Raw genomic sequence first — 12,401 nt, 5'->3', positions numbered from 1 at the left:
TTTAATAGATTCACTAAAACTTTAATAGACTTTAAAAAAATTTTTTTGAGGAGTGGCATTGTTCTACATATTTACAAATATTGTTATTGCCTGTCTGACTTAATATGAAGAAATCAGCTGGATTCTCATATCTGCTTCCACATTCAGTCTGTTGCTATAGTTCCTTTTGTTTGAAGTATATGAAGACAGTTCAGCCTCACAGAGATATGTAGTTGTTGGAAAAGGGAAAAATATTTTAAAAGCTTCTTTCAAAAAATTATGGACAATCTTTCTTATTAAACAGAACTGAACAAGTGGTAGTTTTGTATGAAGAATTGAACTTTTTCTTGATTTTCAAAGGTGATAATCAGAAACACTAAAAAGTTTACATAGTTTATAGTAATTCAGTACACATTTGTATTAGACTTGGTAGGGATGGGATGGTGTCACTAAGCACGTTAGAAAATGGGTTGAATGTTCTTTATCATGCGTTTTTGAGGTTCACAGTTTTTTCAAATTTTGTAATAATAAAGGGATCTGATGAACTACGGGCCTCCTCTGTTGCCTGCTTGGAGGTCAGTAAGAGAAACAGCAGTTGGCAAGTGGGAGCGCAAGACTGTCATTTTTGGAGGAGAGAATTCTAAGGAAGGAGAAGGAATCTGAGTAGTAGCAGTACCTATCCCCCAAGAGGGTAGCAAGAAATGCAGCATCTCCATTTTACCCACACACAACTCAGGTTTTGAGGAAGGTAAATTCGTTTCGGTGTAAAGAAGTGCCAACACCTGCAGACTATTATAAGTAGTAATTAAAAAGGAGCATTTGACTAACTTGTAAGCTAATATCTTGATTTAGATTGGAAACTTCCTCTCACCTAGGAGTATTGGGAACTTTATCAAGTGGTGGTGTTCTTTTTGTCAGTCTGTAGGTATACTCTTAGAGCCATGCAGTAACCGTGGTGATTGTGAAGATGGCTGTCTTGAGAGGTAAGCATTTTCTCTTGTTAATTAATCATTTTGAGAACTGGAGCTATTCATAGATTTTGGGGTGAAATTTTTAGATGAATCCATTATAACACACATTTAGGTTATCTAAAAAGCCAAGCCTCTTGTTTTAATGGTAAACATAAAATATATTAAATGTCCATAAATATTCGGGGTTGAGAGTGCAGGTTCAGACAGACATTAGTTACACCTTGGAAAACATTCAGAGGGAAGGGCACAGCCTTCTTGGAACACTCGCTTAAAACTTTCTTTTGATTTGTAGAACAGTTGGGAATTTACTGATGTTCTGAATACACCTTTCAGTGAGTTGATTCCTAGTTTTTCAACTCTGGTTAACTAATTGAAAGATTGTAACATATTTACTTCAACAGCTATGTACAGGATATTTTTCCTTTTTTTCAGTCTTCTCCTTGGTGTGCCCCAGGACAGTCTCATGTAGTTGGTGCTTGTTCACCATTTTGGCCAGCAGTAATGGGGGGGGGGTACCTCCTGAGGCAATGAGTAGTTCAGCCATATGTGGTCTCTGTAGATACCTGATAGATGAGTCTCTTTAAACAGAAGTTTTCTAGAATGTTTTAAGTCACTGGGCAGGTTTAGGGTCTTACCTTTTTATGATTCTTTAAGACATTGCCAAGATTCTTATCACTTTTTTTAGGAAAAATGATTGATATTCTGAAAACACATCAGTAATGAAGTTCTAGACTAGAGTGTAAATTCTGAGAAATCCCAAACAGCATTACAAATTTGGTGATAGCCTTTTGGCCAGGGTGAACTTGCGTTAATGCCATTGTCTCATTTAATTATGAGTAGGAAACATGCCTTTTGAGGGTAAGTAAATTCTTTGGAGCCATGTGTCTGGAGTGTCCCCATACTCTGAAGGTCCACAGATGTCCTGCTTACAGCAGTTCCTTGTGCTTCCTTTCAGGAGGCAGGAATGATCCTCTTCCAGCCCAGGGAGTATTGGAGCTATGGGCTGAAGATATAAGATTAACAGCATTAACAGGCATCCCCAGAATGATGGCATCTGGATTTGGTAGAACAATAAGCATCCATTTAGTGAGGACTCAATATCAGCTTTCCTCTTCAACTTGTATATAGGTTAGCAAACTTATTTTTAGATCCAAAGAGTTCCTTGGTTAGGTGGATTAGATTTTGCATGTTTAACACTCATGTTTCTCACATTTAGATGATTAGGCCTTCTAGTCTGTTAGGGATAGAATTTAACTTATCCCACCATTTGCTCCCACTCTAAGCAAAGGAAAGCCTTTGAGCTCATCAGGGAATTTTTAATGCTCAGCCATGAATAAGGTAGTTATGTATATGAGGGGCTGACTTACCATGTTAGGTTAAGACCTGTCTTAAGACCTCTGTTATGGCAGGTGAAAGCAGCCCCTTTGTTATTGCATTGCCACACGTCTTGGTGGGAGAACTTTCTCACAGTAAGCATAACCCACTGTAACACTAGTAATGCTCTGTTGATGGGTCATATAGGTTGAGATCATTTATGACAGCTTGCAGTAACATTTGTTCTAAATAGAGGTTAGCTTTTATGGGGGATAAGCAATGAGTTGAAATTAAAAAATGTTTCCTTTTTACATGTTACTGTTAGATTTTGAGGAAGGAGATTTGGAAGTAGTAACCTTGTTTTGATTGTGATAGAACACAGTGAGATTTAAAATATAGTTATATCTTTAAGAAGTCTTCTTTAAAAGAAAAAAAAATAATGCCCCACAGTGGGGAAGAATAGAAAGCTATTTGGTTAAAACCAATATTTATTTACAAATCTTTTCCATTATATATTCAGTCCTTTTGGTTTCTATTTATTATGGATTTTATTTTTCCTTCTAAAATGTTTTTTCTTTTTTGGGGTGGTTGTATGGGAGAGTGGTGAATGTTACTTTATTTTTCTAAACCTGAAGTGATTCTGTGGATCTTTTCAGTAGTGTGTGATTTTCAGATATAGGGCTCCAAAGAATGGGTGTATGTCCTATTGTCATTTTCTTCTCTCACACTGTACATGCTGACTCTTTGGGGAAGAGAGGAATCTAAGAAACCTGCAATGATAGTAATCTGTTTATTCTTCAAAGACTAACAATAACTTCACTTGTATTTTTAGGAAAGAACATTTGTCATTTGACAGTGATGAATTGTCACACGTAATTCAGGTAAGAATTATTTTTCTCTTATGGTTCTTAAAAAATTGACTAGATTTAATCTACCAGTTATTATATCTGGCTATTTACCTCTTGGGTTAAATAGGCTTAAAGGAGATTTAAATATAGATTCTTCTCTTACCAAATATTTTATAGTTAAGCAGCAACTTTAATTTCCCACTTTGGGTTCCTAACTTTGTTTTTTCTCAGTAATTCATATTATAACACTGCTAATTTACATTTGAAAATAGTTTGGATGGTGGGAGTGGGAACGGCTGGCTGTATAATACAACAAACTAATAAAGACAGCACAAGTGTATATACTGGTTGCTTTAAGCTGGGCATGAAAAGCTTCATGGTTGTAAAATGTATTCTTTATTTTAAAATACAGGATTCTAGTAGCAAGATATGCGATTTGAATGCCAACACTGAATCAGAAGTGCCAGGAGGTCAAAGTGTTGGTGTTCAAGGGGAGGCAGCATATGTCCAAATTCCACATTTAGATCTGAAGAATGTTTCAGATGGTGATAAATGGGAAGGTAATTTTTACCCCCACACATTATTTTCCTGATAATATTATTTATAACTGAAATTATCCAAAGCATTGATGAGACTACTTCTCTGGACAATCTTACTCATTTTGATTTTCTGTTCTCTCATATAAGAAGAGCAAGTGAGTGTTTTTATTCAAATGCACTAATGAGATTATGGGGCAACTATCTTGTACAAACTAGAAGTTCTTACCTGATCCATTTGCTTTTGCTTTGAAGATAAATGTTAGAACTGATTAAAAAAAAGAAAATATCCAGGGTAAGGTTTAGTTAATTGTTAAGTCAGGTGCTATTTCCCATTCTTTGAAAGTCCAGTGTGTTAGGGCTTGGGGGTTCTCACCACTAAGCAGAGAGCTTATCTATGACTGCCTTTTATTTATGATTATTAGGAATACATTTTTTTCTTTTTTTTTTTTTCAGGGCTCTTGTAGGGCATTTCTGGGTAAATAGTCTACCCATATCCCTCATATCTCTTGTTAGGTTGTGAAGGTTTGAGTGGGGTCCTAATAGTTTTTCAAAGGAGAGAAATTTAAATTTAATTTTAAAAAGTAAGCTGTGTGGGTATATGTATTTGTCAGAACTCAGCAAATGTATATTTAAGACTTGAATTTCATTGTATGTTTTTCTCTTAATCAAAAGAAGCAAAAACTAAATAGATAGTGTACTCCAGTGAATGATTTGCGTACTGAAGTGGTTATGTGGGAGTGTTCCAATACTTGCAGTTTACTTTGAAGTCCGTGAAAAAAATAAGATGGTTAGTGGGATAGAGAAATGTTATAAAGCAGGTATAGTAAAATGTTAATGGTCGAATCTAGGTGATTGGTATAGATGTTCATTGTAAAATTCTTTCAACTTTGCTGTGTATTTGTATCAACTTCCAAATAAAATATTGGGGGTGAGGGAGTGGAAGCAAGCAGCCAATTTGGATCCAGGAATTCTTCTGTATCATACATCTTCCTAGGTAAAGAGACAGTGAGACAATTCAGGAATCTTAGACAGTGTTATATACTTATTCACTTGGATGAAGATCCCTTGGTTGTTTCACCTTTGGCATGTTAGCTGATGACTCATGGTGGCCAGAAATGAGAAATGGCAATGCCACGACCATGGGCTCCTTTTGCCATCTCAGGTCTGCTCACCTGATCACAGTTGGAGTATTTTTATTTTATTTTTAAGGTATAGCTGATTTTTTCAAAGCCTCAACCAAGCCATTGTTTGTGCCAGTCTTTACTGCTTTCTTTCCACTCCACCTCTCTCTCTTTTTTTTTTTTGGTTTAGATGTTTGACATGCCCAGTGGTATATTGTGTGTCTAAGACTAAATCAGTAAATTGTTTTTAATTTGCTTTGTTCTGGGTAATTCAGGACATTTGGAATTAATGAAGGCTCCTCCAAATTAGGAAATATGTTAGCATGCCAGTGGCAGTAAAGAGTAAATGTCCCTTTTAGTCTTGTATCCTGGCATAGCCACAGAAAAGGAGTGGTGGTCAACAGAGCATGACTGGAGCAGTAGTAGGAAAGGAGTCTCCAAAAGATGAGGTTGGGATTCTGAGAAAGGATTTTTGCTTCTTCCTCTTGGAGGATGCAGATAAATAGCCTTAGTAATCTTTGGCCTGGGGGTCTTGATCTTAATTTTTAAGCATAAAGAATAATTGTTTTTCATTGTCTGAGGAGACAGGACATTCTCTGTTCAGCTCAGCTTCCTGGAGGCTTCTCCAAAGAAAACCTAATGTCAGGTACACTTTCATTTCCCTGGCAGAATCCACCCCTAACATCTTGTAGTAGGGAATGGAGGTAACTATGGACCACCGATCCCTGCTTTTCAGTGTGTGAGCTCCCTGTTAACCCACCTGGCTCGATTGCCGTGACAAGTTCATGTGGGCCTCCCGCTGACTTTTCCAGGAATAGGGGTCAGTGACTTTCAGAGAGCCGGTGAGGTAGACATCCCAGCGAGCTTCTCAGCTGTGAACCCTGTATATGCTTGGAAGAGTGGCTGCTAGCAGACCATGTTGTTCCTTCCAACTTTGCCACAATACAATGACTGATTCTCTACGTCTAGGAGTTAGGATATTCTAAGTAAAAGTTTTCCTTCAGAGACTAAATTACTTTATACCTTTGATACTTTTGAGTCAGAGACGTACCTTGTTTGATACAACTCAGAGAAGTGGGAGACTTCAAATAGAGACCCGCCTCACTCTCTGAAGTATCTGGGCTTTGTTTTTATATTGCTCAAAGGATAGACAACAGAATGCAGTTAGCAGGCAGGTAGTGCATGTCTGCCACCAGCGTGAATTTGTAGCAGCCGTTCCATAGGTCTTGGCTTTTAATGGAAGTGGACATCTTTCCTTCAGATTCTCTCCTGCTAACTCTTGAAAGAAATATGATAGGATTTTTTCAAAGAGCAAACAAAGCAAGATCTTTCCTGTCAAACCAATTATACTGAAAAGCTTCAAACTGTACCTGGTTTAGTTTCTTTCAGTTTTATGTTTGGGTTTTAATAAAACAGCACTACTTTGATTTTTTGCCTTGCTTGCTGAAATGGAAATCTATGTTTATGTTTGTTTTTAAAGTTTGGTTAGTAGTAAGTAATCCTTTGAATAAAACTTTTGAGCAGAATGCTAACTGGTTTTAAGGAAATGTTTTTGGTATCTTTGGCTTTGTGTTAGTTATGTGTATGGTTTGTTCTGACTGTGCTGTGTGTTCACTTTAGTATTTTTTGCCATTTTTCCCATTTTATTAGCGTCATGCCCTATCACTTTTCCCCTCATTGATTTCAAAACAATGCATCTGCAGAGAGATGGGGAGGGTAAGTATGGTTCACCATAGTTTAGTTTTTTTGCCTTTTTATGATTCACTTTGTTCGCCTTTTTATTAGCCCTTCTCCTGCTGTCCCCATGTATTAGGAAGACTTTTCTGGGTTAAAAATGATACCCAGAAAAAAATCATTCGTTACTTTACTCTTTTCTTAAAACAGGAGATTTCTCGGAAAATGTTTATTACCAGTTACTTATTTGCTGGGAAGCAGGTACAAGGGTTGCTTTGAAAAATCACTTTATTGCTGGGTTTATTGTAGGATTGCACGCTTTGTATCCAATTTTTAGTTATCAGATTAATTTGGGCTTTAAAAAATAAATAAGTTATGTTCTTATTACCTGGGGAAGAAAGGTAATGCTTTAAATTGCTAATGCATAAAGTTAAACTAATTACTAAAGTAGTAACCCTTAGTTATTGTGTGAAGAAAAAGAAAACATCATTCTTGATTTTTGACACTGTCAAGCCATCTTTGCATCCAAAAATACTTAAAAAATACATTTTTGCATTAGTAGCCATAGCATCAAAGTTTTAAATTGTGGTTATGAATTAAGTTAATGTGCAAACAGAAAAGTATCAGACCCTCCTGCCACTTCCCCCTGTTAAGTAATACTTGAAGTTTATTTTGTATTTGGAGTATATTTGTAGATTTTGTTTATCTATATGCAGTCTGTATGTAATCAAACCTTATATGTGCAAAGACATCATATAACATCAAACATAGTTTCATTTGAGAACATACAGGATAACTCCAATAAAATAAATGTGCTTAAGAAGGACTAGTGCTATTAACTTTTGCCTTGGTAATACTGTTGGGTGTTTAATTATTAGAATGTTATTATACATAGGAATCCTGTAAATAGAAAATAAACACAGTAGTTTACTGTTAGAGGCCAGGTGCTGTCAGGTGAGTTAGCTACTTGTTTGGAAATGCTAGAATTCTTTGGGAGCCGGGGAGCTCCATTTGGTGAGTGTTCTGTATAGCATCGGGAGTAGCTTCCACTTCTTAACATAGCCACTTGACAGAGACGATTTATTCACCTGGCAGCATTTGGCTAACTTAAATTCCAGGTAAGGACTGATGAATGTTTACTGTTTAAATGAAAACTTTCCCCTACTTAAAAATAACATTTAATACAATTTTAAAGAGCTTGACAGTGTCCTTCTTACTTTGTGACTGTTCAGAAATTTAAGGTCTAACTCCTTGTGTGAAAATAGAACCCTGGGCTAAAAAGTGAAGCTCACACAAATTTAAACTACAGTCACTTTTATGAAGATCCTATATCCCTTGTTTTTTTTAATTTAGTAAATACTGTATGAGCCACTACATAATGATATGATTTAAAGAACATATAGCTGATAATTGTGTGACTTGGTTCCATGTGGAACCAAGAGACCCATAGTACTATGTTTTGTGTTTGTGTTACAGAGCCATTTCCTGCGTTTAAGTCTTGGCAGGAGGACTCTGAGTCTGGGGAAGCTCAGCTTTCTCCACAAGCTGGAAGAATGAATCATGACCCTCTGGAAGAAGACTGTCCGCCAGTATTATCACACTGTAGTTTAGATTTTGGGCAAAGCCAGCGTTTCCTTCACGATCCAGAAACGTTGGATTCTTCATCTAAAGCACTTTCTTTTGCTAGGTATGTGATTTTTATGTACTTACAAGAAGTGATTCCAGTTATGCTCCAGGTCCTTTGAGAGGTTTAATCCTTATACCTGAAATTCAAAGCTTTCTTCCTTATTTTATGAATTACTACTTTTTGGGTCCCTAAGTTTTGAGTTCATTGAGATGCAGTGTTTGGGGTTTGCTCTCAAACAGATATTTCCTCATGGTGTATTTATTCATTCATTCGTGGTTGATTGAAATACAGAACTCTAGGAGGGAAGCAGCAAGTGGAGTTCACCAATCCTTAATGTTTTTAGTTGTCAAAACTTTAAATGGATTCTGGATGTCCAACCTTTCTTTTGCAGTTTGAACACCAAAAGAGCCTTGAGCTGCTGTGTTATCTTTGTTTCTGCCTTTGCCAAACAACTTTTGAATGTTTTCAAATTGTTGTTTTCACCACTGTGTTAGCCAGTTTTGTGGTCTGTAATGCTATAGTGTAAGTTTCTTTTCACTAACAGGACTTCATTTTACTTTAAAAATATATTTATTGGAAGTAGTGTCATATTATATCAGGCCAGTAAGATACATGATGTTGGATAATTTCAATTCCTTTTTTGATTGGGTGACTTCTTTTTTATTGAAGTATAATTAACTTTTAATATACTATTAGTTTCAGGTGTACATCATGATTTAATTTTTTTCACTTTTAATTTTAATATTTTGTATTGAAGTATCATTGATACACAATCTTACATTGGTGTTAAGTATATAACACAGTGGTTGAACCATATTATTAAACCCTCACCCCTACTAGTGCAAATACTATCTGTCAAAATAAGAAGATGTTACAGAATCATCGGTTGTAGTCTGCATGCTGTACTACCATCCCTGTGACCAACTTATATTATGATTGAAAATTTTTGTGCCCTTTTATCCTCCTTTAATTTCTCTTATGAGTATCTTACAATTTTCAGAGGTCTTTCACCTCCTTGGTTAGGTTTATGCCTATGTATTTTATTCTTTTTGACGCAATTGTAAATGGACTTGTTTTACTTATTTCTCTTTCTGCTAGTTTGGTGTCAGTATTGTAGGAATGCAAGAGATTTGTGTATTTATTTTGTATCCTGCAGCTTTGCTGAATCCCATTATTAGTTCTAATAGTTTTTTGGTTGGAATCTTTAGGGTTTTCTATGTATAATGTCATGTCATCTGAAAATAGTACAGTTCAACTTCTTACTTACCAACTTAGATGGCTTTAGTCTCTTTGTGTTGTCTGATTGCCATGGCTGGGACCTCCAGTAGTATGTTTAATAAAAGTGGGGAGAGTGGGCATCCTTGTCTTGTTCCTGATCTTAGAGGAAAAGCTTTCAGTTTTTTGCCATTGAGTATGATGTTAGCTCTGGATTTGTTGATGGCCTTTATTATGTGATGTATGTACCCTCTATGTCCATTTTGTTGAGAGTTTTTATCATGAATGAATGTGGACTTTTGTCAGATACTTGGTCAGCATCTGTTGAGATGGTCTTCTGGTCTTTATCCTTTTTGTGAATGTGGTGTATGACATTGATTGATTGACAAATGTACTATCTTTGCATCCCTGGAATAAATCCCACTTGGCCATGATAGATGATCTTTTTGATGTATTTTTAAATTTGGTTTGCTAGTGTTTTGTTGAGGATTTTTGTGTCTATGTTCATCAGGGATACTGGTCTTTAATTTTCTGTTCTTGCAGTGTCTTTGTCTGGTTTTGATATTAGAGTGATGCTGGCCTCATTGAATGAGTTTGGAAGTATTCCCTCCTCTTCTACTTTTTGGAATACTTTAAGAAGGATGGGCATTAGCTCCTCTTTAAATGTTTGGCAGCTGTGAAGCCATGTGGACCTGGACTTTTGTTTGTTGGGAGTGTTTTTCTTACCCATTCAATTTTATTGCTGGTGATTGGTCTGTTCAGACTCTGTTTCTTCCTGGGTCAGTCTTGGAAGGTTGTACTTTTCTAAGAATTTGTCATTTCTTGTAGGTTGTCCAATTTATTGGCACATAATTTTTCATAGAATTCTCTAATAATTCTTTGTATTTCTGTGGTATTCATTTCTCATTTCTGATTTTATTTGTTTATTCTCTTTTTTTCTTGATAAGTTTGGCTAGGGGTTTGTCTATGTTACTTATTTTCTCAAAGAAACAGCTCTTGGTTTCATTGATTTTTTTTTCTATTGTTTTATTCTTCTCTATTTTATTTATATCTGCTGGAATCTTTATTATGTCCCTTCTACTGACTGGGTTTTGTTTGTTCTTCTTTTTCTAGTTTATTTAATTAGTCAGTTTAGACTGATTAATTGGGTTTGTTCTTGTTTCTTGAGGTAGGCCTATATTGCTACATACTACCCTCTTAGAACTGCTTTTGTGGCATCCCACAAGTTTTGGCCTGTTGGGTTTTTGTTTTTATTTGTCTCCATGTATTGCTTGATTTCTGTTTTAATTTGTTCATTGATCAATTGATTATTTAGAAGCATGTTGTTTAGCTTCCATGTGTTTGTGGGCTTTTTTGTTTTCTTTATGTAATTTTTTACTAGTTTCATACCATTGTGGTCTGAGAAGTTGCTTGATAGAATATAATCTTTTTTAATTTATTGAGGCTCTTTTGGGGGCCTCCTATGTGATCTGTTCTGGACAGCATTCCATGTATACTTGAGAAAAATGTGTATCTTCCTGCTTTTGGGTGGAATGTTCTGTAGATATCTAATAAGTCCGTCTTATCTAATGTGTTGTTCAGTGCCTGTGTTTCTTTATTTATTTTTTTGTTTGGTTGATCTGTCCATTGATGTAAGTGACATGTTAAAGCCCCTTAAGATGAATGAGTTGTAGTCTGTTTCCTTCTTTAGTTCTGGTAGTATTTATTTTACATATTTGGGTGCCCCTGTGGAGGGTGCATAGAATAATGGTTATATCCTCCTGTGGACTGACTCCTTTATCATTATGTAATGTCTTTTGTTTCTTGTTACTTTCTTTGTTTTGAAATCTATTTTGTCTAATATAAGTACTGCTACTCCTGTTTTTTCCTATTACGCGCATGAAATATCTTTTTCTGTCTCTTCACTTACAGTCTGTGTATTTCTTTGGGTCTAAAATGAGTCTCTTGTAGGCAGTATATAGATGGGTCTTGTTTCTTTATCCATTCTGCCACTCTGTGTCTCTTGATTGGTGCATTCAGTCCATTTACATTTCATATAATTATTGATAGGTATGTACTTATTGCCATTTTATTGTTTTCTGGTTGCTTTTGTAGTTCCTCTCTTTTCTTCCTTTCTTATACTCTTGTTATTTGATGGTTTTCTTTAGTGTAGTGCTTGAATTTCTCTTTTTAAATGTTTTGTGTATCTGTTATAGGCTTTTGGTTTATGGTTACCGTGAGGTTCAAGGATAGCCTCCTAACTATATAACAGTCTATATTAAAGTTGATGATGGCTCTGATCAAACACAATCTAAAAGTACTTCTTTCTTCCTCTTCCACATTTTATGTATTAGATGTCATAATCTGCATTTTTTGTGTATCTCTTGACTGATTTTGTGAATAGTTGTTTTTACTGCTTTGTTTTGGTTTTAATTTCATACTTGCTTGGTACGTAATTGTCTACTACCTTTACTGTGGGTTTATTTTCACTGGTGAAAACTATTTAGGCTAAAGGACATTTACATCTATAAAAGTCCCTTTAACATATCCTCTAATGCCATTTTAGTGGTTATAATCTTCTTCAGCCTTCATTTAGCTGGGAAATGCTTAATCTCTCCTTCAAGTCTGAATGCTAATCTTGCTGGGTGGAGGATTCTTGGTGGAAGATTCTTCTGTTCCAGTACATTAAATATTTCATGCCACTCCCTCCTGGACTGTAATGTTTCTGCTGAGAAGTCTGCTGATAGCTTGATGGGGTTCCCTTATAAGTTATCTTTTTTCTCCCTCTGGCTGCTTTCAATATCCTCTTGTTTCCTTAATCTTTGTCATTTTAATTATCATATGTATTGGTGTTGTCATTCTGGGGTTCGTTCTGTTAGGGGCTCTCTGATCTTCCATGACCTGGGTGTCTATTTCCTTCCCCAGATTGGGTAAGTTTTCAACAATTACTTCCTCACAGAGACTTTCTGTTCCTTTGTCTCCTCTTTTTGGTACCCATATTATGTGAATATTGTTTTGTTTGGAGTTGTCAACAGCTCTCTTATTATTTCTTCCCTAGAGTTTTTATTTTTCTCTCCTTCCCTCAGCTTTATATTTTGCAGGGGTAATTGTTCCTCTTCTGTAATTTCCATCTC

The 12,401-nt window shown here is 35.8% G+C and overlaps 1 protein-coding gene across 9 annotated transcripts in view; it reads left to right on the top strand.

The window, feature by feature from the left end:
- Positions 1-12,401, top strand: part of FAM13B (family with sequence similarity 13 member B) — a 123,178-nt gene that overhangs the window by 95,610 nt on the left and 15,167 nt on the right. For 5 of the 9 annotated variants that reach the window (XM_036897518.2, XM_036897539.2, XM_036897513.2 and 2 more), the window contains 5 exons: positions 898-962; positions 3,097-3,145; positions 3,525-3,672; positions 6,423-6,488; positions 7,923-8,133. In XM_036897518.2, the coding sequence (XP_036753413.2) occupies positions 898-962; positions 3,097-3,145; positions 3,525-3,672; positions 6,423-6,488; positions 7,923-8,133 (539 nt within the window). The remainder of the gene's footprint in view (positions 1-897; positions 963-3,096; positions 3,146-3,524; positions 3,673-6,422; positions 6,489-7,922; positions 8,134-12,401) is intronic. The other 4 variants (XM_057490908.1, XM_036897544.2, XM_057490907.1 and 1 more) reach the window with 1 other exon arrangement.

This window comes from Manis pentadactyla, chromosome 13, assembly GCF_030020395.1.
Source record: "Manis pentadactyla isolate mManPen7 chromosome 13, mManPen7.hap1, whole genome shotgun sequence".
NCBI lineage: Eukaryota > Metazoa > Chordata > Mammalia > Pholidota > Manidae > Manis > Manis pentadactyla.
This window is presented reverse-complemented; position numbering and strand designations above follow the sequence as displayed.